At 35.1% G+C, this 26,938-nt stretch overlaps 1 protein-coding gene across 3 annotated transcripts; it reads left to right on the forward strand.

Moving 5' to 3' along the window:
• Window positions 1-25,388, forward strand: ECM2 (extracellular matrix protein 2). 3 transcript variants are annotated; one of them, XM_032209093.1, is made up of 11 exons: window positions 1-210; window positions 1,500-1,622; window positions 3,036-3,338; window positions 5,909-6,097; window positions 10,900-11,517; window positions 12,115-12,230; window positions 16,965-17,100; window positions 18,921-19,078; window positions 19,432-19,571; window positions 23,262-23,588; window positions 24,909-25,388. In XM_032209093.1, the coding sequence occupies exons 3-11, from the start codon at window positions 3,050-3,052 to the stop codon at window positions 25,117-25,119; spliced, it is 2,184 nt and encodes a 727-aa protein (XP_032064984.1). In that variant the 5' UTR covers window positions 1-210; window positions 1,500-1,622; window positions 3,036-3,049; the 3' UTR covers window positions 25,120-25,388. The 3 variants fall into 3 exon arrangements, with proteins under 3 accessions (XP_032064984.1, XP_032064986.1, XP_032064985.1); XM_032209095.1 differs by having other exon boundaries at window positions 1,500-1,618; XM_032209094.1 differs by lacking the exon at window positions 1-210 and adding an exon at window positions 895-1,016.
• The last annotated feature ends 1,550 nt before the right edge of the window (window positions 25,389-26,938 follow it).

The following is a 26,938-nucleotide window of genomic DNA, read 5'->3' on the forward strand; positions in this document are numbered from 1 at the left end:
TTATAGCTGAAGGAGCTGAATTTCTGCACACACCAGGGCAGAGCAGTGCCTTCTCTTCAAGGAAAGGAATTATTTAAGGAGGCATCTAACGTGTGTCCTTCTTAACTGCCTCTTTTCTCTGAAATAGAGCAGCATACAGTCTTCTGTTTTTCTTTTCTGCAGTTGGAGTTTAAATGGCAAACAGAACCTACTATTAGATTAGATTCCCAGGTAATGTATTGCATCTACATATTAAATTACTATTTAAAATATGGGAGATTGACTTTCAATGTGTGTGTGTGTGTGTGTGCGCGCGCGCGTGTGTGCGCATTAGAGAACGAACGTAAAATGTATTTGCAGAAAGTATATTGCATTTAATTTCATGAAGCTTAACTGATATGAATGAAACCAATTCTTTTTACATTGGCATAAGTGTAATATGTACATTTGTAATATGTACAAATGTAATAAAAAGCATTGTTCATGAAGTTTTATGAAAAATGCTAACGTCTTAGCAATTCCTTAACAATACTTTTTAAAGCTATGTTCATAGCTATGAATTTCAATGGCATGGGATAATCAATAAAAATAACATTGTGTTAAAAATCAACTTCTTTTTTCCCAAATGCATTTGGAAAAATCCTCTTTTTACTGCTTGGAGAGTAGTCTATTACAATATGGGTTTAAAAGAGTAATTTGAGATGAAAGGTTATCTGGATAAATTCTATTCCTCTCTTATATCACCTTTAGTGTGTGGCATATGCAATATGCAGAATATACTCATGCAGTTCGACTCTGCCAGATGTAACTTCCTTAATGCAGTCCAAGAGGAAGCAGCCTCTTGTTCAGTATATATCCACCCTTTATTGGCCCCCATCCCTCTTTTCTGAACATAAAGACTGATTCAGTAGATCCAGACGATGCTTTTCATGATCCAGAAATAGTAACTGCTATTTGCCATACTCATAGCTTTCATCGGGAGCATATGATGTGCAGTATTTGTGTGGAACCTATCCTTCTTATACCTTATACAGAAGGTAAGCCTTAGACTAAACACCATAAAAGGCACCCACCCTATATTTTTTAGGCTTTTAAATCCAGTAAGGGAACAACAAACATAATTTACAAACATAACCAAGGCAAAGTATATACAGCATGGCTTTTTGACTTCTTTCTACCTTCTTTACTAGCAAAGGATGTGGGCTGTGTCTGTGCTCTTCTGTGTAATGAAATATGTTGCAATTCTTTGTGTTTATATGTATATGCACTATTTCTCCCAAGAACTAATCAGAGTGGGTATATATGTGTAGCATCTATGTATGTATATTTCACTCTCCTCTCATATTCTGCATGCATGAGTACATAGGAAGCCGTGGGAAGGGCTCCATATGAGCTTGTCTGGATCATATGACTGAGGGGGAAGGGTGGAATAAGCAACATACCATCTGATTGCCTAATTTCCTTTCCCATAGGGAAACATTAGAGCAAATTTTCTGAATTTATTTTCTCTACTCCCACAGCCTGATCCAGCTGGCTGATTTTGCTCTGTTCTGAATTTGGAGAATTATCCTGCCGACTGACAGACAGAGAGACAGAATCCCAAGTTCTTTTACATAATTACTTTTCAACTTTTCCTTGGGTTGGTAAGAATAAAAACTACCAACTTTTGCCCTGAAGAAAACTTTTGCTAGCCATTTTTAATATATAGCATAATTATAACTGCTGAAATGTTACACAGCTGTACTTTAATAAACAGGATATTAACAGCCTTATGTCATTTATAATTCACAACATGTAGTCTAAACTAAGAGCCTTCCTCACACAAAAAATCCAATTGTTTATAAAAGGAAGCCAAAGAACTTGTCTTTGTAGATGACAATGTGACATTCACTTAGAATAAACTTGCAACAATATTTCATTTATTAATCTCTTTAGATTAAATTCAGAGAAATCATCTATCTATATCATTTAAGTATTAGTTGTAGTAATTAATTTCCAGTCTTTCTGATTATTCATTAATCCAGTGTAAGAGAATTGTACATCTCTCTTAAAGCAGGGTCCCCAAACTGTGAGCTGCGGCCCACTAGTGGGCCGTGAGTTGTTTACAATCAGGTCGCGGAAACGGCAGAGCCCTTAACCACGGTCTTCACTGACATGCTTAATAAAACAAAATGTTTAAGGGAAATTGGAAATCATACCTTTAACTATAATCAGATTAATATGTCATTCCATATCTTCACAGGATATGCCTTACATGTTTACAATAAATGTTTGTTGAGATTAGTCATTGAACTAATATTTCTAATTATCGTAATTCAGATCTGGAATTATGCTAAACCAATTTTCTTTTTCATTAATCAACCTCACCTTGTCGAGAAGGGCAGCATACAAATTTGATAAATAAACAAACAAAATAATAAACGTGGGTCAAACAGCTGGCTCACATCTAGGTCAAACTTCAGTTTGAAACTGGAGTCTTGCCTTTCCATAGATCACCAGTGAAAAAATGAAATTCATCCCCGTCCAAATATAACAGTACAACAGAATAACAGAGTTGGAAGGAAACTTTGGGGTCTTCTAGTCCAAACCCCTGCTCAAGAAGGAAACCCTATACCATTTCAGACAAATGGTTGTCCAATCTCTTCTTAAAACCCTTCAGTGTTGGAGCATCCACAACGTCTGGAAGCAAGTCATTCCATCAATTAATTGTTCTAACGCCCCTTAGTTCTAGGCTGCTTCTCTCCTGGATTTGTTTCCATCTATTGATTCTTGTTCTGTCTTCAGGTGCTCTGGAGAATAGATTGGCCTCCTCTTCTTTGTGGCAGCCTCTTAGACATTGGAACACTGCTATCATGTATTTGCTTCCAAAGTTTGCTTTATCTAGTTTATGTACAGAAGATTCTCACTCTTATATAATTTGTAAATAAAAACAAATGGTCACTGACCTTGTCTTAGACTCTCCACTTAATAAGGACCTTAATAAAAAATAATGCACTTTTCATTTTTAATTGTAATCTCTTTAATCTTCAATGACCGTTTCCTTCTTTTTTATGCAGCACTCCAGGGGACAATGCAAAAACCAGTCTACTGTCTTCTGCTTGTTTATTTGTTCGTTGCTCTTGTCCAGAATAAACCCAATGAAGTGCCCGGAAGAGCAAGGCGAAGAATAATCTATAGAAGACTACGAAAGATCCCCTTAAGAAATCACAGTTTAAATAAGCAGTCACAAATTAGACCTCCAATCTCTAGGACTCCATTAATGAGTATCCCACTTACTAATATTGATGGAGATATTACTGGAGTATTTAACTCTCTTACCCAATTGGATGGGCAAGAATCCAATTATAATGTTTTGCCAGGTAAGCAGGAAAAAGTTATTTTTTATATCATTAATGTAAAAAAGAAGACTATTCCAAATAGATGAATTCTTCTCACTTAATCTTGGGTGTATCGTGTATGATTTTCATTCCCTGTAGAGAAATACCAAAAATCTAATAGTGGATTGGGTGCTCTTCACTTAATGCGTAGAAATAGATTTTATTATTTATTTTATGACCTCCCAACTCATACTGTGTTGATTCACAATATGAGATCTCAATAATCTAAACATTTAAACATAAACAAGTGTGATTCCCCCCCCCCATGTCAGAAACACCAAGGTGCTTCTGGGTTGAAAGGACTAGCTGGTGACCTTGTCATTGCCCTGGCAATGCCCATTGGGGCTCTTTTCATGCTCCTGGCAGGAGCTGGAGTGAAGAATGATAGCTCAACCCCCACGGCAGCTCTTGGGTCTCAAAGCAGGTTTGCTAACCTCCTGTCCAGCATTCCAACCACTTGAGCCACCATGCTCCACAAGTGTCATTAAATTAAAAATACTAATATGCTAATGTGTATGCCAAGCGATTTTCTATTACCAGGTCATATAACTGACATTTGCATTCTCAATGGATGTGCAAACTGCTTTTGTGAATGTTTCAAAGCTAATTCATAATTTTAATGCTCTGAACCAACCATCCTATCAACTATGTTGAGCCACTTGCAACAAAAGCGGAATAATATGGAAAACATATTATTTCTATCAATTTCAGTTGATCTGGATCAAGACATTAGAAACAGTCTGTTGTAAAAAATCACAACCGAGTATTCAGAATGATTCAAATATTTATATTAATGGTGTTTTCAGTTGAAAAGGCTTTATATAAATCAGAACATAAACAGTGCCTATGCAGCTTCCTATGATGAAATACTTTAATCTGCAATGTTAAGTCTCTCTATGCTAATATGATGCATTTCAAAGCTAAGTCCAATATTATATTAGTAGATATCTCAATTGAAGCCCTTAAAATGCAGGTTTTATCAGTACAGCCCATTGTACTTTACAAAACTCTTCTAGAAAGTTCCATAGCCCTCTGAAACACATTTGGGTGGTAGTGGCACATGGGGAGACAAAAATACACTTGATATTTCAATGCTATCCATTCTATCAGTAAAGATATACAATTATATAAAACTCTATATCTATTTCTCCAAGATATTCAAAACTAAAATGTATGTGGTAGAAACAATTTGGCTAAGCCATGTACACTAAAAATATGGTACAAAATATTTGGAACAAATAAGTATAGTTTCATTAATATATGAACTTAACTAAAAGTGAAATCATGGCTTTTACTGTAATATGCAGCAGCAATCTTCTAAATATGCTACTATTTAATCTAATTCCAAACATTTGTATACCAACTTTTATAATATGATTGTATTAAATGATTGTATTAAATTGATAAGTACTTACTAATAGATAATGTCTGTGATTTTTTGTTTTGTTTTGATAAGTCTAGAAATTATACAGTATCATAGTTAGCTTGGTTGAGAAACATTTTCATAGCAGATACAGAGTTATTTTAGAAAACATCAGAAACTAATCTATAAACCACAAAGACATATATATTCTAAATCAATGATTCCTGTTCAAAGTGCACACAATAAATTAAATAAATGATTTCAAAGTGGAATTACATAGAAAAGGTAGGTATATAAAGCAGTTTTTTTAAAATAAAAGGGCAATTAGAACACAAAAAGTATTATTGCAGTTCATTTTTAATAGTCTCTCTGAAGCTGTTCATTTGGGAGAATTTATTTTCATATTTAAGGTAATATGCTGGCATACATACCATACCTTCTATATGAAGTATTTTAGATCCCCCTCAGGAATCATCTGAAGTAATATGTAGTTTCCACATTTTCCCCTTGATTGTTTCTTTTTATCTGGAATTTTACCCAAAGGTGGAACTAAAACCACTAAACTCAAATAAGTTGGAGCTCAGTACTGAAACTACATCATATTTCTGAAGCTGAAAGCATTGAGGTATCTGCCAAGGATTTCATCCATAAGGTATTTTTAGTCTAGTATTTAGAGTGATTGCAAGTGAAAATCACATTGGAAAAGATCCTACTTATCTCTAGATTTACAATCAACAATCAAATGTTCAATTAAATATATTACATTTTATTAGATATGAACATATATTTTAAAAGATGGTATTTAACAACATCTTACAAGATTTTTACATCTTCCTTTCCTAACTTATTATATTCCAGGTATGGTACAATAAATATTTACATTTGTAATGAGTATACCACAAGTAAGTCATCAATCAATGGATGACGTAAAGGTATTGAGTTGTATTATCTTCTTTTATAAATTTGTTATGAGAATTCTTCGAAATGAGTTTGAATCTAGGTCTAATTGTTACATTATCAACTTCTCATGTGGGATAATATTCTGTTGCATCACCACTGTCTGACAGTCTGACAATAATATATTGCCACGCACATCAACATTTAGATAAAGCAGTAGTGAAAATCAGAACCCTTTATAATTATTTTATATATTTGTATATAAAACCTGCTTTTGGCTTCCATTTCTTAGGAAAAGAAGGACGATGCTTTGCTAATGGGATGATTATGTTTGATAAAGCTGTGTGGTCTCCTAAACAATGCGTTACGTGCCTCTGTTCAAAAGGAAAGGTATTCTGTGACGAAACCTCATGCAATCCCCTGACATGTCCCAAATCTACAAAACCTGAAGGAGAATGTTGTCCTGTGTGTCTGGAGACTGGTACAGTATACTAATTTCTTATATACAGTACATTAAGTCAAGGTGGGCTTCAAAATTCTTAGTAAGGGGTTCTCTGCCTGGTTGGGTGGGCATAGCAGGTGTGGCCTAGTCGGTCTCCTGCACCATGGTGGGGGGGGGGATTTTTGCCGTCCCTGGCTTTAGAGCCTTTCCTTGAGCCTCCGGAAGGGTGAGAATGAGTCCCTCTGGAGGCTTTCCGGTAGGCCCGTTTTTTGCCCTCCCCAAGCCTTTGCGCACACCCTGCATCCAAAACGGACTGTGTGGGGACTCCTGGGAGGGGCTGGGCCAGCCAGAAGTGGGATTTTGGGGTTTCTGAACTGCACAGAATCTTAGCTAGAGGTTCTCCTGCACCCCTGCAAACCCCCAGCAGCCCACCCATGCATTAAGTTTTATATGCCTATGACACACAGGAAGTTCTTGACTAAAACATTCATTTGGTGACTGTTTGAAGTTAAGATGATAGCAAAAAAGAAAGTCTAGTCTTTGCACTTACAACCAGTCCTTGAATTTACAATCATTACAGCATTCTTATGATCGCCTGATCAAAATTTTGGCACTTGGAAACTGGCATATATTAACAATGGTTGCAGCACTTCCAGGTCAGATGATAAACATTTGTGATCTTCCTCTCCGGTTTCCGACAAAGTTAATGAGGAAAACCAAATTTGCTTAATGACTGTGATTCACTTAACTGCTGTGGTCATTCACTTAACAACTTAAAAACAAAAAAGATTGTAAAATTGGGCACTGCCCTGCCCAATTGGGCAGGAAATGGACATTCTAGTTCCAATTATGATTGTATGTTAAAGAGTACCTGTACATTTCAGGATATATTAATTTCTTAGATATAATTTGAACATAATATGCACACAAGCATATTTCACACATGTCTTCAAAAGCTACAAGGGAATGAAAAGGAAAATAATTCAGTGACCCTTGAATGCAACTAAAACATTAGTTGAGAAATTAGAATTTGTGAAAATACTATTTAACCATACCAATAATAATATTTTAAAAAATCATTCAGACTAACATATCCTCAATGGAATATAGGGTTGTCACATACATACATACATACATACATACATACATACATACATACATACATACAATACAATCCCAAAATATCAACATACAGTACACATGTGTAGTGTTCATAGTATAAAGTAGAAGAATGTGGGTTGGACAGCATCACCACCAGATGGATTCGTAACTGCTGACCAACCACACTCAACGTGTAATCCTCAATGGAACTGCATCTACATGGAGGGAAATATGCAGTGGAGTACCCCAAGGCTCTGTTTTAGGCCCAGTACTCTTCAACATCTTCATCAATGATTTGGATGAGGGAATAAATGGGGAATTCATCAAATTTGCAGATGACACCAAGCTGGCAGGAATAGCCAACACTCCAGAAGACAGGCTTAAGATACAGAAGGATCTTGACAAACTTGAATATTGGTCACTATCTAATAAAATGAAATTCAATGATGAAAAGAGTAAGGTTCTACATTTAGGCAAGAAAAATGAAATGTGCAGGTACAGTATAGGTGGTACTTTCTCAATAGTAGTAACTGTGAGAGGGATCTTGGAGTCCTAGTGGACAACCATTTAAATTTGAGCCAGCAGTGTGCAGCAGTTGCCAAAAAGCCAACACAGTTCTAGGATGCATAAACAGAGGGATAGAATCAAGATCACGTGAAGTGTTAATCCCACTTTATAATGCTTAGTAAGGCCACACTTGGAATACTGCATTCAGTTTTGGTCACCACGATGTAGAAAAGATGTGGAGACTCTAGAAAGAGTGCAGAGAAGAGCAACAAAGATGATTAGAGGACTGGAGACTAAAACATATGAAGAACGGTTGCAGGAACTGGGTATGTCTAGTTTAATGAAAAGAAGGACTAGGGGAGACATGATAGCAGTGTTCCAATATCTCAGGAGTTGCCACAAAGAAGAGGGAGTCAAACTATTCTCCAAGGCACCTGAGGGTAGGACAAGAAGCAATGGGTAGAAACTAATCAAGGAGAGAAGCAACTTAGAACTGAGGAGAAATTTCCTGACAGTTAGAACAATTAATCAGTGGAACAGCGCTGCCTCCAGAAGTTGTGAATGCCCCAACACTGGAAGTCTTTAAGAAGATGTTGGATAGCCATTTGTCTGAAATGGTATAGGGTTTCCTGCCTAGGCAGGGGATTGGACTAGAAGACCTCCAAGGTCCCTTCCAACTCTGCTATTGTATTGTATACAATACTTTAGTATACTATTAATTCATAGAATACTATCGCTTAAGATAGTGATCAGCCTCAAAGTCCGCATTTAAGAACAGTTTAATGGCATTTGCTACACAGTGGTAATGATAGCATCCTTATTCTTCTGTCCCAAATCACTTTCTAAGTTTACATCTGATAGCCATTAAATAAAAGCCACAAAGATGAACATATGTTTTCATAATTATATTGGAAAACTGTAGGACTTAATATCTTACAATTCTGGGACAATAAGACATCCAATATGGAATTGCTAGAACTACCCACAAAAAGGTTAATAAATGTCAATTGTGATATCTCTTGCTCTTAAGAGTATTACATTACTCAGAGTATAACTGGAAAGGCATGTTTCGGTATCACCTGAACCAGGTGTGTCCAACCTGCAGCTTCTTGACCGTTTGTGGACTGCTTACTTATAGCTAGTAATGTGGCCCCAAAAGTTTGTAAACTTTTAACATTATGATGTAATTTATATATGTACAGCATATTAACAATATTATGTATGGTTTAAGACAATTCCTCTTCACTCAATGCAGCCCAGGCAAGCCAAAACGTTGGACTACCATGACCTAAACTTTCAGAAAATATTATTTCTTGATCATGATTTTCTTTCTCTATCTACTATTATTATAATAAAAGTGGGATGCATATTTTATATTGAGATCAGAATCAAACAGATTGACTCAAAAAAAGTTTCTTGGAAGATTGCAAGTTGGTTGAATTGCAAATTTTAAAAGAAAGCTATTTCTGCTATAGGAAACAATGGAGAGTTGTGACAAACTCTAAACTCCTTTGTGTTTTACCAGGACACACAGATAAGTGGAATTGCTGTCCAGTGTAATAGCTACTCAGAGGCATGGTGTGTGCCTGTGTGTAGAGAATAAGGAAGATGATATTGATAGAAATATGCAAAAACCATTACCTGGACAAAAGGGCTAAAATATGTTTTAATGCCTGAGAAATGAGATAACATGTTGAGTGGTACAGACTGATCCCTGCTTGATTAACTGTAATATGATATGAATACAGCTCAGTCAAACTGGCATCATTCTATTATCGTAGCCCATCTTAATAAGGATAGTTTAGCTTTCTTGCAGAATTGATTTCCTGGTCTGGTCAACTTTGTGGAGTGACTGGGGAGGAAACAGAGGGGAGGTGGGGCTTTGATCACAGTTATGCTTCCTATCTTAATATTTTAACTTCACCTGTTGATGTCTCTTCAATTATTTTTGCAACATTAGAAATAATTTTATGGCACATCAATATACCAAATCACACATGACAGGCATAAGTTTAGAAAAGCTCACATGTCAAAGCAAGCAACCAGACGCCCTTGAATCTGAGCCAATAAAACTTCAGCACCGGACAAGAGAAAAGAAAGTAGAGCTGAGTTACTGCAATACCAAAGCAAATATTTCATCTTGGAATTTTGGAAACTTTACAACAGTGCACAAAACTGTACACATATTCAATCTAATCCAAACCTTAATTAAGGCTGAAATCAGCACAGAGCCTTGAGGATTTAAATGTAGCTTGAAGCTCAAAATTAAGAGCTCAGCAAACTAATCTTAACAACATTGTACTAGTATCTTTGTATTAACAAAGACATGGTAACAATTTTGGTAAATTATGAAAGACAATAATGCACATGTTTATTTTGCTCAATGTACATGCAGGGTATTTTTGCACATTAACTCTGACATCCAATTACCAGCTATGCAGCTACTGTGAGTAGCCTTTTTGTTCAGCCAGGTGCTTTTACAGCTGCTTTCCTCTGAATATTTATTATCCCATTAGCCCATCCATCAAACCAACAGCAGCAGGGATCTAACCAATTGTTTTTTTTTAAAAGCAACCTAATGACAAAGCACTCAGAATAGTCAGAACATTTGAAACAACACAGTTTGAAAGTTTTGTTTCAATTTTTAAACAGAACTAATAAAATATACATGTTTTAGAGTAATCTTATTATTCACTTTTGAGTCAGAACACTTTAAAATTATTATGTTTTGCACCTCTTGATTGTATCTTAACACATTACACCTGTTCAGAAAAATAAAAAAAACTTATGAACTTGGAATTTTTATGAGAATGTATACCAGTATCCAATCTATAAATTTTGTTTGCATGAAATATTTAGGAACAAGGTAAATTATTAGTGCAACTAATGCTAATAAGAATAAAAATTTAGGACTTTAATATTTAACTAAATATCTCATTCACATTTTCCTTCTACTTGCTCTCTCAATATAAGTATAGACAGATATAAGTGCATCCAATAAAATAAGTTTATTGGATACCCATAAAACCACAGAAAATAACAAATTAGTCCAATTAATATTTCTGATCTTATATATAATATAGTTTGCCTGCAATATTGATTTTGTATGCACTTTCAGGCACATTAACTATAGGTATAGCTGCAGGTACATCTGTTTTGAAACTTATTATAAAATGACATTACGATCCTGTGTTAAATTAGCATTGACTCTTTCTTTTTTGGCTTATATTCAGTATTACCGGTAAGTACAATTTCTCAAGGGGACACAGCTGAAGTTTCTGGCGATTCTCCTGTGCCAACTAATCCGAGTGAACCAGTCTTGCATGATATGCAGACACAAGATCCAATGCAAAAGAAGGAAGGAACACTTGAAAAGAATATTCATGTAAAAAATAAAGGAAAGATGAAAAAGAAGAGAATAAAAAGCCACAAACCAAGAAGAAAACATGAACATATCAATGACCAAAGGGAAGAAGAGGTGGAAACCAGATCAGAGGAAGAAAAAAGAAGAGTTTATGAAGAAGAGGAACTAAGACTTGAGAAAGAAATTAAAAAACAAGAGCAAGAACAAGTAAAGGAGGAAGAGCAAGAACAAGAAAAGGAGGAAGAGCAAGAGCACGAGCAAGAAGAAACGGAGCAAGAGAAGGAAGGAAGTGAAGAGGAGGAAGACATATTGCGTGGAGATGTGTTCAGAATGCCCCCACACTTCCCGATTCCTGAGCCTTCTACTGAAATTCCTCCTTTGCCAACTGGATGCTCTGCCTTAGAAAATACAGTAAGCTGTATTAACGCCAAACTCACACATATACCCATCATCAGAGATGAAGAGCTTACAGCCATAGAACTTGACGGTGAGGATTTTTTTAAAAATACATTCAAAGTATTTTAAAAGTGTTCTTCATCTAAATAAAACCCAGAACTCTGTTCAAATGAACTCTGTTCATTGTTATAATTATGACAATATAAACACAGTAAGTTGCTTCTTATTTATTCTGTTCCTGATGTGCTCCTTTTACTTTTACTTCACTCACTGCAGAGGCGTAATTATTATTTTAAAATAGGCTACCCTCTGTAGAGAGTTGAAAAGACTTCTTTGTACTGTAGGTAGCAGGTTACTGCAAAGGCAAGCACTGGGGAAGATCTTGAGAAATTAATCTCCTGTTCATTTCTTTTGTTTTCCAATGTTGCATTTGATTAAACAGTCATGATTTCTGTAGCTGCAATTTCCTATTATGAAAATTGGGAAAGGAAGGAGGATAGATCATTTTTATTTCCTGTTTGCTGTTTAATAAAGAGACCACATAAATCCGTACTAAAAAAAATCCCAGCATAAAAAATTACTGTCTTCCCCGGTGTTTGGCTATTTATACTGTAAATTTAAAAAGAAAGAAAGAAATGATCAACACTTAGAGATAACTTTCTTAACTTTTTTCCTTTTTCCCCCCTAGGGAATGACATAACTGAAATTCCAGATGGAGCTTTCAATGGGATACCTAATTTAGAGAGAATTGATCTTCGTAAAAATAAAATCACATCATTTGGCATTGGCCCACAGGCATTTAAAGTAAGAAGAATCTATATAATCACAGACAAGCACACACATACACAAAGGTTATACTCAATTTTGGATGAAAAGTTAAATAATTTTATTTCTTGCAACACTAGCATAATTTACTTTCCTCTTTTTATTTTCAATATTTTAAGTGTTTTAAATAATAGCATGTTTACAATAATGATTCATATTATATAAGCATTACTGCATTGAAATAATATAATGGATCGTAATTTGCAACATTTCTTTTTGGTGCCCTCAAGTCAGCCTTGTCTCTTGGTGACTGCATGGATAGGTCCCTGCAGTTTTCTTGGCAAGATTTAGAAGTGGTTTGTCATTGTCCCCTTCCAGAAGTAAGACAGAGAGTGACTGGCCCAAAGTCGTCCCCCCCCCCCCCCCCTGGCTTTAAGGCCTAAAGTAGAATTAAGACTTCCAGTTTCTAGCCTTAACAACTGCAGTGAAATGTCTCCAATTTAAAACATTACAATTTTTTTAAAGTAAGAATATAAAAATGTCCTTGTGCTTTAAATAGTGCAGTACTATGTTTTTGCTTATTACGGATTGCACAGTCTTTCATCTATGCCTTTTTTCTTTAAAAGTTTCAGTCATAAAATTCTATATAATTTTCCTGAAGATTTTTGTAATCCTTAAGGTATACATCAGATTATATGTTTTTTGTTTTCTTGGCTATCATGAATTTCAAGAGGATTATATCTACAGAGAAAATGTCCTAGTTCTTTATTCCACTTTCTGACATAGGAATATGATCCAGCTCAATATAATGATTGCTTCCATTTTAACAGTCGCTGCAACTGATATCAGAATAGTATTATTCTGTGCATTGGGTACATCACTCCTACCCTGTGATCATTCAAAGTGCAAAATAGAAGAGAGATCACCTGGTGTATTATTTTCTATCTCTATTATGCTATTGTTATGTACATAAAAGTATTAAAGCGGGAATAACCAAAACCCACTTCCTTTGGAATTTTACATGCTAATTACCCACAGTATTATTTCTTATATTGTTTCTTTCCTATAGTTATATGGAGAGATAAAACTTTTGCCTGTTGTTCATGTTTCTCTTTGCTTTTGCTTGTCTTTTGTCAATTAACTTGATGTTTGTTGATAGTTTTATATATATATATATGGCGTGTGTGTGTGTGTGTGTGTGTGTTCCAGCATAACTCTGGAATGCCTCGAGCAATTTTAACCAAACTTGGTACACAGATGACTTACTTTCTGGAAGAAAATATTGTGGGGGTAAGACACCCGTAACACCCCTCGGGGTGTGTTTTCCATTAAGATACAGCCATAAAATGGCTTCTACTTTACTGCCGTAAAATGGCTTCTACTGTACAGTGCAGTGGAGTTGCCATAGTAACAGCTTCACAGTACTTCACAAGGGGGCTTCCTCTGGTATGGGGGGAAATCCAACATTAGAAAATATGTTTGGTCCAGACATTTTCCCCCTATAAATAAATACTCGGGCAATGCTGATAACCCAGGTTATCAGCTAGTAATAAATAAGCATCAAGCAATATTTTTGCTACTTGTATTAAGTGACATGTGGACTTGCTCTAATCTGGCTACAAGAAATGGCTGGGAGTGTGCTGAGTATAAACTGCACTGGAAATTATTTTCAGTGATTTTCCAAAAAGTAGTGTGGATATAGCAGGGACCTATAACTAAATCCTAGCACCGGCAGCATCCTAGTTACCAAACTTCCTAATTTAATTCCAAGTGCATAGTCAAGCTGAATCAGCACTCAGATGCTAGTATTTATTAGGACTTAAAACATCCTACTAGAAGAGTGTTTTTTTCATTCCTTCAATGCTATCATAAAGTTTTTGAAAATGGCAGTGACATCAAAATCCGATCATCTCATGCTTGAAGATGAGAAAAAAATACACTGCTGGAGCATGAAGATGGAAACATTATTGAAAATCTAACCTCTTTGGAGATATGTCCAGAAGCCCAAGCCAGAAGAACAGATGGATACTTAAGTTTGAAATCAAACTGAGATGGAATGTGATGATCTGTAAACTGATTCAAAATTGTGCTTGAGAAAGGGAGAATTGTGACAAACATATAGATACTCAGGAATGAACAATAATGCTTGTTCAAGAAATACACAAAATATATGTACCCAGATGACACACTGTTTAATGGAAAATGTTTGAATTAAATTAAAATAAAAAAATATTGAAAAAGAAAAACACAAATCTGAAATTATCAGGACATGAAAGTTGAATGGAACATGCTTGAATATGTCTTTGTTCAGAAGAGACTAAAACAGTCTAATGTGAATCTTTCTGATGTTTTAATAAATTACTAAAAAAGATATAGTATTGTTAATCAAACTTCATGATAAATTTCCTTTGGGAATATAAATTGGAGGCTTAACCATGTGAACAGAACAGAACTACATATTTGGAATGGACCTTGGAGGTCTTCTTGTCCAACCCCTTGCTCAGACAGGAAACCCTATACCATTTCAGATAAATAGTTGTCCAATCTCTTCTTAAAAACTTCCAGTGTTGGAGCATTCACAACTTCTAGAGGCAAATTGTTCCACAGATTAATTCTTTTAACTGTCAGGAAATTTCTCCTTAGTTCTAGGTTGCTGAATGAAGCAGAAAGGAATTCTCTGAACAAGATAAAACGGAGAAATGTTGTCTGTCATTACTATAATAGAAGGGGACATATTCAAAGATAATGCTGACTTCACAGAGCTAAGATCCAGGCAGTAGAAAGATAATGAAATCGAACATCTTAAATGAAAAATCAAGCCTCAGCAGAAATTGTAAAACAACAAAGAAAGAATATTTATGTTAGCAAATAAATGCTTTCTGTAAAGTATTTCATGAGGATAGGATTCTGAATTTAAGAAGAAAATCTGTTTGGCTGGACAATGCTAGATCAAGTCAATATATTTGCAACAATTATTTGTTGAACTTGAATATCTTGAATAATCTAACAAAGGAAAAATTAATTTAGTAAATGGATGTATATAGAAAAACAATCTTAAAATGAAATCCCTAATAAATTATAATGAAAGCAGTGATAATTTAATCTACCAATACCAAAAAATGATGTTAATGTTTCTAGATGCCAGTTAAACAAAAGTCAAGGACATCAAAGGAAGTTGGATACCAGAATAAAACAGAAAACCAGAACAAGTTGGCAAGTAAGAAGCAGAAGAGGACCCCTTGGGAAAACATATGTTGCATCTGTGAATAAATCTATTACAGACAACAAAATTGCATTGCTCTGTACAAAGATCAGTAAGAAAACATAGGCGGACTAGATATCAGTAAAAAGATATGGGAGATACTTAAAAGGAACAATGGACTTTAAATCTGTGAGTTGGGAAACAACTTTGACTGGAAATCAACTATAGGATATGGTTTTTTAAATGGAGTGTATTAAGAAGTTGGATTAATGTAGTGTATCAAGAAACAAAGGGTAGCAGCCCTAACATCTGCAGAAGCTGAATATTGTGCTGTGAAAAAAAGCATGCAGGAAATACATGTGGCCATACAAACTATTGCTAGACTTCAAAATTTAAAAAATGAATAAATCCCAACCATGTTATTTGAGGACAACATGTGATGTATAAGAATTGCAGACACAAAGCACTCCAAACCGAAAAAGAAATACACAGATATTGAACTGTGAAGGACATACAAGAAAAGGGGTAGGTACAACTGAACTATCGCCCAACTGATGCAATGATGGCAGCTGTGCTTACCAATCAACTTCTCAGAGAGAAGCCCTGGGAGTCAGTACATGAAACCAGGACAACCCACTACAGTACAGAATGCCATTGCCAGAACTGATGCAAAGGGAAAAGTTTGATACATCATACTTCTGTGCCAAATTGTTAGTTTCATGTGAAGAAGAGAGGGCAGATCACTTGGGGTCCTACTTTCTTTCACTAGTCTGTCCCTATTATATTCATAAAAGTTCAAAGCTGGAATAAACCAAAGCCCTTTGGATCTGTTCATAGTAATTACACCAATATATCATGCTATGGCTTTTGGTAGCTGTACTGAGTACTGAGTGTACTTGCTCTGGTTTGGATATAGGATTGATTGGGAATGTCTTAGGTCCAAACTAAACTGGAAATTACTCACAATAATTTTCCAACGACAGCCAGTTTGAAGCAGTGGTTAAGGCAGCAGGCTAGAAACCAGGGATCAGTGAGTTCTATGCTTGCCTTGGGCCTAAAGTCAGCTAGGTGTCTTTGGCCTATTTACTTTCAGCCCTAGGCAGAAGGAAAAGGCACTCAACTTCCACAAATGTGGTAGCGACTCAAGTGCGCACATACGTCCCTAATTGTTGAGTTTATTCATTTCAAAACATATGAGAATGTATTTACCACCCAATGTTTGAATTTCCTCCCCAATTTCCCATATTGTGTTTTAATAAATTTGTTTTGTTGTGATAATTTCCCATGTTAATGTTGCATGATACCAATGCCCTACTGTTATTTTTTATTTTATTTCATTTTTAAATCACTATCTTTCATACATTGTTTAATTTAAATGTAAATTATTTAAAATTATTATGTTGCTGTGTTTTATTTTAGCATGTGTTGGCAAAGGTTCTTTGGCCATTGAATTTATTGTCTCCAAAAAGCTGTATCAGCACCACGCACCGCACATGTTCTTTGGACCATTGATTTAACTAGTGTGGATGAATAAAACAGGTTTACAAAATGAGTATTTTCTTTTAATGCAGAACTTGAAGAATCTGCAGCGTTTATATATGGATGGAAATACACTAGTTAGTATTCCACATGGTTTGCCACCATCTTTGGAAGAACTTAAAATAAATGAAAATGAAATCCATGTAATTAATGAAGACAGCTTTCAAGGTATTTTAAAATGTTACCTGACATTATTATCATGAGAGTTTTGAGTTTTTACCTTCATGCAAACAAAACTGAGATCTTTGATTTTCTGGGGAACAGCTTACTTTTTTCCCACTTAGATTCCAACAGTGCGAATTACTTCTTTCATTGCTATAATACAGATGTGTTGGCATCATCAAAAATTATAAGAGTGATGCAAACTGAGAATCATAGGATGAATCAGGCCTTCTACCTCATAATAGACATCATGAAAGTCACTGTTACGAGGCAATTTTTCTATCCATGAATTCCTAAAAACAGCAGGGAGCATTGTCGGATATGGGAATTGCACCTAGGTTTTATAGCATGGTGCTATATACTTGGGCTCAAAGTGGGATCCCCCAAAGTAGCTAGCTTTGGCAACTACATACTTACAAGGGAGTTCTTGGTGCTCTTTGAGCTTAGTTTTTTAGCTTGCAGACATTTTATTATCCAACTAGGTAATATATCAGTGCTAACAACATGTGGTTTGTTCCCAGTTCCTACAGCATAGCTTGCCCTGCAATGTTGGTGGACATGTTGATTTTTCCTGATCACAGTATTTTCTGTTTGGCCGTTTATCTGGAATTTTTGTTTTATTCTTAGATTTTTACATTATCTCTTGAATGTTATGTGGATGTGGTTTATCTATATGTGTGTACCAGATAAACATCAGGAGGCATTAACCTTAGATCAGTGGTAGTCAACCTGGTCCCTACCACCCACTAGTGGGCGTTCCAGCTTTCATAGTGGGCGGTAGGGGTTTGCTGTAACTCTGCTTTATAAATTTTATAAAGTAAAGTTACTTCCCTATTTTATAAATCACCATTACTGTGGAACCAGTGGGCGGTTAGAAAATTTTACTACTAACAGAGATACAAAAGTGGATGGTAGGTATAAAAAGGTTGACTACCCCTGCCTTAGACAAACAATTAAACAGAAAATTAATCAGGGAACTACCAGGGAGAAAGCTACATCTCGTTCAACCATCTGGTCAAGCTATATGAAAAGGGAACAAACCCGCATTCACTCTCACTGATAATGTTACTTGCTTGGGTAATTAATCCTCTGCAAACAAACAGCCAAGCTCAGAGAACATCGTGGACTCTACAGTTCAATGCTGAGCTGCTTTATATTCTCTTCTATCGGATACAGCCAGCTATCTATTTATCTATTGATATTTATTATTATCTCCCAGCTATCACTGATTGAGGCCCAATTCAGTCATTTACTGGATGACATATATGTGCTCCTCCTCCTATATTTTCAGTGTTCTAATAATTCTAGTGATTGCTTCTGATGTCTATGCCATGTTTTATTAATAGCTACTATATGTGGTGATCATAATAGAATGTGTGGATGATCTTGGGAAATAAGGGCAGGCATGCTGTCTAGAAAACAATTAGACAAGAAAGACAGGATCCCCCAGAGAAACTTAATGGCTCAAGCGCTTTAAAAGTGGCAGCAAAATGTTTGTAGGAAGAAGATGTTGAAACTTAATAAATAGTAAACAATAAAATCTAAATCTAGAACCAACTTCAATCCTACAGTGGGTGTTAATAATATGAGGCTAGTAACTGCTGATATCTGCAGCTCTGACCCAACTTTCAAAGTATTTATAAAATAGAATTACTGAAAGATATTTCATGAAGAAAATGCATCTATCTATTTGTCTGTCTAGCTATCTAGCTATACCTACCTACCTGCCTACCTACTACCTACCTACCATCCATCAAATAGACAGATGGGGATGTATATCTAGATCCAAAATAAGTCTTCTTTTTATTTCTTTTTTATTTCTAAAGGTTTAAAAAAGTTGCTAATACTGGAATTAGAGAGCAACAAACTTAGTGAATCAAATGTCAGCCCTTTAGCTTTTCAGCCTTTGAAGAGCTTGTCATATTTGAGGCTTGGACGAAATCAGTTTAGGACTATTCCACAAGGTCTTCCCGATTCTATTGAGGTAAATGAATTTTTAAAAATTGTTAATGTCCTTTATTTTGTAAAATTTAAATATTTATTCAGGAGATGGTTATACATTAGTAATAATCAATTTAAGTTCTTAGACCTCTTGGCACATTAAGTGTAGAACACATTCTACTCTTCATAATATCTGAAGGAAATACAGTTACTGTATTGTTTATTCTTTCAGTTACAACTTACATCTCTTACGCAACTTTGTATAAAAATAGCATAGCGTCTGTATGAAATCAGTTTTAAATCATAAAGAATAGATTTCAAAAAGCTATTTTAAATTTTAATATAACAAACCATATGATTTCACATGTTTCTTTTTTCTACCATTTGTTTAAGTAGGAACTATATCTTGATAATAATCAGATAGAAGAAATTTCAGAAATATGCTTTAATCATACCAAAAACCTAAACATCATTGTTCTAAGACACAATAAATTAGAAGAAAGCAGAATAGCCCCATTGGCATGGATCAATCATGAGTGAGTACAAATTACCACCAATATTTTTCTAATGTAAAAATAAAATAAGTTGAAATGTGTAGAAGGCAAGTTTTATACAATTGTATTGGAGTTCATAATTATTTGTAAGCTATTTGTTTTCCTCCTGTGGTACAGTATGAGAAGAGACAATAAGGCTTTCTCAGTTTGAAATAAGATTTGGAACCAATAATAGCAATAGCAATAGCAGTAGACTTATATACCGCTTCATAGGGCTTTCAGCCCTCTCTAAGCGGTTTACAGAGAGTCAGCATATTGCCCCCAACAATCTGGGTCCTCATTTTACCCACCTCGGAAGGATGGAAGGCTGAGTCAACCCTGAGCCGGTGAGATTTGAACCGCTGAACTGCTGATCTAGCAGTAGCCTGCAGTGCTGCATTTAACCACTGCGCCACCTTGGCTCCATTTGTGTCTGTTTCTTGCCTGGTTTCAGTCTAGGATGAAAATCATCTTCAGTGCCTGCTCCGATATATATTGATATATACCATAAGTAGTAGAAGAAGGTCCAGACTATTTTTCACTGAGTTTTAAAACATAAATGTCAGCAGCAAATTCTCTCACTCTTTTCCCTTTGTCATGAACTAACAAGATATGAGAGGTGAATGGTCTTGATCAGACATTTTCAAATGATGCTGTAAAAGAACTCTCCACGCCCCCGAGAAAATAAAAGAAAGGAATGCCTCTATGTATAACAGAACTTTAAGGAAGGGCCTGATTTTTGTTTCATTTTGTAATAGGTTTTAGAGAAGGGTGAAACTGACCATTACATGAATGAAACATTCTGGAGAACTCTGAAATGTTTCATTCCTTCTCTAGAAAATACCTGGTAACCATCTAGCAATTTCCTAGAAGTTAGAACATACAGATAGTCCTCAATTTATAACCACTTGTTTAATGAGAGTTTGAAGTTATGCTGGCCTTGGAAAAAGTGACTTGAAGCTACAACCACTGTACTACCCCTGTGGTCATGGGATTGTAATTTGGCCACTTGGAAACTGGCTGGCATTTGCAAAAGTTGTAGTATCTTACAGTCACATGTTCACAACTTGCTTTACAACCACATCAATTTATGGAAATTGGATAGAAATTCCTGGCCCAATTGTGGTCACAAGTTGAAAAATATCATGAACTATTTCTAATTTACAGGATTAGCTTCCAGAAAATTATCAAACGACTACTGGGATGATCAGATCAGTGTGATCCAGTGGATCTTTCATAGGACTTATAGAATATTGCTTGGAAAAATAGATTTTGCACTTCCCTACTAAATTTTCTGAAAGTATCTGTAATAGCCCTTGGTCATCTGTAGAGCTCAGAATATTTATCTCTTCTTTGCTCTAGAATTAGCAGAAACAGTTGGATCAGAAACAGTTTCCAAGAAGAACACACAGAAACACCATGAGAAGGGAAAAAAGTTTAAACAACATTATGCATGAAATTGACGTATTGATAAGCTGAAAAACAAGCTGAGAATTGTATAAAATTGAAGTAGGGGCTAATGAACAAGGAAGAGTAGAAATTGGAAGTTTTAATTAGTGGGGATGATGTCAGAAAAGCTACTGAGACTAGTGGGAAATGCAAAATGTAAGAAAAATTAAGGCTTGAACTCTGTCCATTATAAAAGAAAAGGATTTAGTTTATTGCATAAGGTACCTAAAAATCTGTTACTGCAAGAGGACAGACTTATTCTCCACTGATACTGAAGACAGGAAAGAAAGAACAGGTTGACATTAAAAGAAAGAAGATTCCTGTTTCATATTATGAGGAATTTCCTGATAGCAAGTACTGTTAATCACTAGAATAGTATACCTAGAATAGTGATAAATTCTTCTTATTGAAGTTCTTCAAATGCTCTTGCCAGAGATGGTATGATGCAGGTTTGAGAAGAACCATTGCAATGGATTGAAACACTGAATGAAAACTCACAGGGTCCCTCAAAACTCACACATTCTACATATCTGTGAAGTAACAGGCAGTCAGCACAGGATCTTGGCAGAATAAAGTTTGTATCTATTATCAAAAAACATAATATTTGAAAAAAGAATTAAAACATTATTCAATCCTTATCATTGTTGAACTTAACTAACTAAACTAAACTAAATTAATTAAAACAAAGTATTTGAAGCACCTTCCTCAAAAATGTCAAAGGGGGGAAGCCCCCTCACCATTATCCTTCAGTGTAAAAACGGAATCAAGTTAGTCAAGTTACATTATATTACTTTAGCAGAGTTGTCATGAAATAACTGGAGGAGAAAAATTAAGAAGGCAACTGAGCCCATAAATACTTCCATGGTTATCCACCCCCCCTTTATGTAGCTTCAAATCTGCCAGACCCCAGATACTGGAAATTGTGATGAATAATTCGAGAACTGTGATGAGAAAAGTGTAGGTGGTACAAAAAAATCTCTTTAGGGAGTTGAGATGTTTATTAAAAACAAATAGCTAGCAATAAAAAAGGCTAGCTGGCATTTCTTTTTGCAGTCCTACCTCCATATTAAGTAGTGCAGAACTGCAAACTTCCAGAAGTTTTCTGAGGCATGGAATAATTATCCTAGCTAGTACCACCTTGATCCTGACAGTTTCATCAATATAAGTAGTTGTTCTAGGTTAGAAAGCTGCATGCTGATTTTCTTTCTGGAAGGTGAAAAGTGCAACAAAATGAAAATAACCCTTAAGACTTCATTTTTGACTATATGTCGTGAGGAATTTCTAGAACTAAGCTCTCCTAAACGTGCTACCAATTTATATCCTAAGGAAACACTTTGGGTCACTAGACTGTTTGTCTGTAAAGAGTATATAATAGGCTTTTCATTAGGGCACAAATAATTTTTTGCTTGATAATCAGCTATTATCCGTTCCTTGGACAAACTAAAAGCCAGGGGAAGATTCAAACATACTTTCTACATAAATCTTAACCTGCCTCAATGGCTATAGCTGTCCTAAAGTTCTAACTGACTTCTTTTTTCCATATTACTTCATTCGTAACTGTTTAATAGCTTTCAACAAGGCTGGGTGGGAGAGTGGTACACAAACATCTGCTGTAAGCATCTGCAGTATCCATCAGTGTCAACCAAAGAACATTAAAAACATTTTTGAGGCCACATATTTTACATTTTACAGATTTGTTTAACAAAACAGAAACGAATCAATCAACCCTGGTTCTTGAATGACAATACAAGAACATATATTTTGTTCTTTTTTTTTGGATTAATAAAATTGAAGCTCCCAATTGGTTTACTGTTATGTACGACCTAGGCCACAATGACTTGTGCAACAAAACATGGAAATTTATATTTGCTATTATACATTAACCATACCTTAATCCTGCAGAATAATTATAGCTTGTTTGATTTTTAAAAAACTATTCTTTTCTTAAATTTATGTGAAGTTATTAGAGACATGGATAAAAACAAAACAGAAATAACAGAAAAATCAAACTGCATCTCCTCATTCAGATAACATACTAAGCTACAGTTGCAGTCAATAAATCAGAAAAACCTATTTGCCCATCATATTATGACAAAAAACAACCAAATTATACCCTAGAGCAACATGAACTTAGCCACACAGTTGGAATAGATGAGATTGAGTGCTTCAATACTCCTACCTTTTGCTTTAGAATGTCTGTTATCTTACTCTTTTTAACTTTTGTGTATTTTTGTCTTTATGCAGGAACTTGGAATCTATTGATCTTTCTTACAATAAATTATATCAGGTTCCCTCCTATTTGCCAAAGTCATTAGTACATCTTGTACTTATAGGGAACCAAATTGACAGAATTCCAGGATTTGTATTCGGACATATGAAACCAGGGCTGGAATATCTCTATCTGTCATTTAACAAACTTGATGATAATGGAATAGATGTTGTGTCATTCTATGGAGCATATCACTCCCTCAGAGAAATGTTTTTAGATCATAACCAGTTGAAATCTGTGCCATTTGGAATTGCAGAACTGAAAACATTAAATTTTCTAAGACTCAACAACAACAAAATCAGGTAATCTAATGGTGTGTGGGAGATGGGGAGAAGAGTTGCTGTATAGCAGCGGTCCTGAACTTTTCTGCTTTGGAAGGGAGAAGGGATGGTTCCGTACAAGCAGCGTACGCAGCTCTACTTGTACAAGTGGTGCAAGCACGTACTTCCACAAGTAGAGCTGCGTATGCGCACTCACCCATTGCTTGCACAACCCAGTTCCAAAAAAGGCTGTGGTCTGGTAGTGGCCCTGAGCTGAAAGATAACTCAAGGCACTCAAGTAAGTTATTTTTAATAGGACAAAAGTTGAGTGGCCATTTAGAAAGTATTGGTAATTTTAGTGGGAAAATATTGTTACCAAAATAACCAGAAGAGAATGACAGATTTGTTTAAAAATGATTTATCTTCTTCCAGGAAAGAAAATTGCTGGCAATCAAATTCCTGGGATGGAATTTGATTGCCAGCAAAGACAGATTAATCATTTGAACATGTTAAAAAAAAATTAAAATGTCCAAATACATTTACCTCAAAATACCTCAAAACTACTTTTAAAGAAAGGAGTTAGAAGGTCAAACATACCAAAATCTGAATAAACATTGCAGGACACAATGTAGATGATCCTTTGTCGCAATTAGGAATCAAGTTCAAATCAAAGTAGTTTTTAGCTTTTTATGTAGAAGATTGTGTCCTGCAATGTTTATTTAGATTTCAGTATGTTTGACCTTCTAATTCCTTTCTTTAAGCAAACATTAAAAGCAAGAGCTAAGCATGCTTTGAGGAGTATTTTCCTGCTAAATCTCGACCCAATAAAGAGGTAGCAGCCATCAATTTATTTCACTACAGCTGATGAGCAACATAACAATAGCAAAAATATATAGTAAGTTCCCAAATATACTGTAATTTGGAATTTTCCAAGCATATTGCTTAACTAGATGGGTCTTGTTTTAGCCTGGCTAGAAAGATTCATCTTTGCATTTCATTATGAACAACAATATATCAGATTCTTCAATCTAATTTTTCCTTAACTGTCTAAACCTTAACAAACATTTAATTATTTATACATTTAATCAATGAGAATGTAGAGCTATGAGATTAAGCACTTTTACAAAGGATTAGGGAGCTACCTGATATGGTGAGGGCTTCCTTGCTGACCTAAATGACTGATTTGTCATTTTTGGACTGCTGTATAAGGTACATGTCAATTAGCCAGAGTAAGGCACACTTTCCAGATAGCTTCAAGTTTCACGTTTCTAGCTTGAAAATTATCTGGAAGATAATTGATGAGATTTAGTAACAAAATATAACAATTATCCTTGTTTCACTAATCCTGGTATGGTTTTACAGAACTGTCCCTTCAGAGCGAATTTGTAGATCCAGGTTAAATTATGAGGAGGAAAATGATGACAGTGAAGAGGAAGAAGACTATGAAGATTCGCAGTTAGAACATCTTCATCTTGAACACAATTTTATTAATACCAGGAACCTTTCACCATATGCCTTTTCATGTGTACGATCATATTCCAGTGTGATTCTGAAACCTCAGAATATTAAATAAAATATTTTGTAATACAAAACTATTTTTATATGAAAATAACACAGTTATGCTATTTGTTCTTCACCTGCAATTAATATGTCATAAAAAGCATCTGAATATTACTGTGGCTTAATAATAGTAATATTAATGGCAATGAAGTATGGAGTATGAGTATGAAGTATGGAAGTATGTAGTATGAATGTCTCCAAGAAAGTGGTAACATGCTACAGATAAAATGCTATATTCTAATATATGTATATAATATAAATGTTTTAAGGGAGAACAATAAAGCTGGAATTTATTGAATTTCCAATTAATTTTAGAGTTGGTTTAATCAAGACAGTTTTCAATACAATGAATTATAATATTTCACATCCTTTGAAATATACAATTACATCATTAAACTATCCAAAAATGAAGATGTCATGGTAGTAAAAAAATAAAAGTTCTGTAATAGGAAGACTGTTCATCAGAACTACATTTTAAAAATACTGGCTTACTTCTTTACCATTGCAAAATGCATTCATCCTAACTATGCAACATCCTAGAGATCATCCAAGAATTCTTAGGGTGGGGGGGGAGGAATTGTATTTCAGATCTTGCAATATGCTCTGATACTTGAGAAAACTATTAAGCACCATTTGGAATCCTAAAGCCACATGCACCCTCAACTTGTAATATGTTTAGGTGGATGTACCAAAGGCTGCTTTCTCTCATGAGTTTACATTTAACTGAACTTGCAAATACCTTTTGTGGGCAGAGTAAAGTGATGTGAGGTTTACTTAGATAACATCAATATGGTATTTATAGGCAAACCTGGGAAGTATAGCTAAAGCATTAGGGAAAAATTACAAGTCTCCTGAAGCAATAAATTCAACAAAGCAGACTATGAAGAAATCATATATTTAGATTGTCTGATTTCTGAAAGATATGAAATTAGATAAAGAGAGAACATTCGTTCTGAAAGAAGTCCAGGCTCCAAAAACAAAAAGCAAAGTTAACTTTCTTCTTGGACTAGCACAGTATTATAACTGGTTGGTTTCCCATTTTGCCATCCCTGCTTCAGCTTTGACAATTCGCATTGAGACAATAAAACAAACAATATTGATTATCAGTTATACCATGTTATATTACGTATATTATATTACATATTGCATTTATTTTTATCTATCTTACTGTAAGCTGCCCAGAATCACATATGTGAAATGGGTGGCTATATAGATCAAATAAATAATTAGTGAAATTGACATCAGAATGTCATTAAGCCTTCAAGACCTGACAGAAGCTTTGTGTCAAGGGCTCATCTTAAGAGGGCCAGAATATGAAATGGGTTCCATCAATAAATTATGCTTGTGACATAGTACTCTGTATAGACTCATGGGTATGGAGATAATGCTGTGGTATATTTAGCCAAGAAACTATTCTTAGAAGATAACTACAGCACCATTGAAAATATGGCCTTCAAATGGGCCATAAATAAGTATAATTATGATACTGAGAGTTTATACTCATAATGGAGGACCAACCCATTGCCTAGATACAGTGGATGAAAAAAAGCAATCCTTCAATGACAATTATATGTCTTTACAAACCTACATATTTACCATACAACATAGAGCAGGGATATAAATCATTCTTTCAGATTTGTTTATCTTGTCAGGGATAAGATATAGAAATGTATAGTGAACTGGTCTGACAGGAATTTAAAGAAAGGCTCTCATCTCTTAAAAGCAGGGAAGGATGTGGAACCTCCCAGATTGAGCAGGCATTTCTCCTTCCCTGCTGGAATCCAGAGTTTCAGTGCTTCCAGAAAGGGAGAGGGGGATGAAAGAGCCCCACC

The sequence above is a fragment of the Thamnophis elegans genome, chromosome 2 (assembly GCF_009769535.1).
Source record: "Thamnophis elegans isolate rThaEle1 chromosome 2, rThaEle1.pri, whole genome shotgun sequence".
Taxonomy (NCBI): Eukaryota; Metazoa; Chordata; class Lepidosauria; order Squamata; family Colubridae; genus Thamnophis; species Thamnophis elegans.

Excerpts from the sequence above, each read along its gene's own strand:
- ECM2 (XM_032209093.1), top strand. The coding sequence starts at position 3,050 with ATGCAAAAACCAGTCTACTGTCTTCTGCTTGTTTATTTGTTCGTTGCT. Across the intron at positions 6,098-10,899 it reads TCCTGTGTGTCTGGAGACTG|TATTACCGGTAAGTACAATT; the intron begins GTACAGTATACT and ends GCTTATATTCAG. Across the intron at positions 11,518-12,114 it reads TACAGCCATAGAACTTGACG|GGAATGACATAACTGAAATT; the intron begins GTGAGGATTTTT and ends TTTCCCCCCTAG.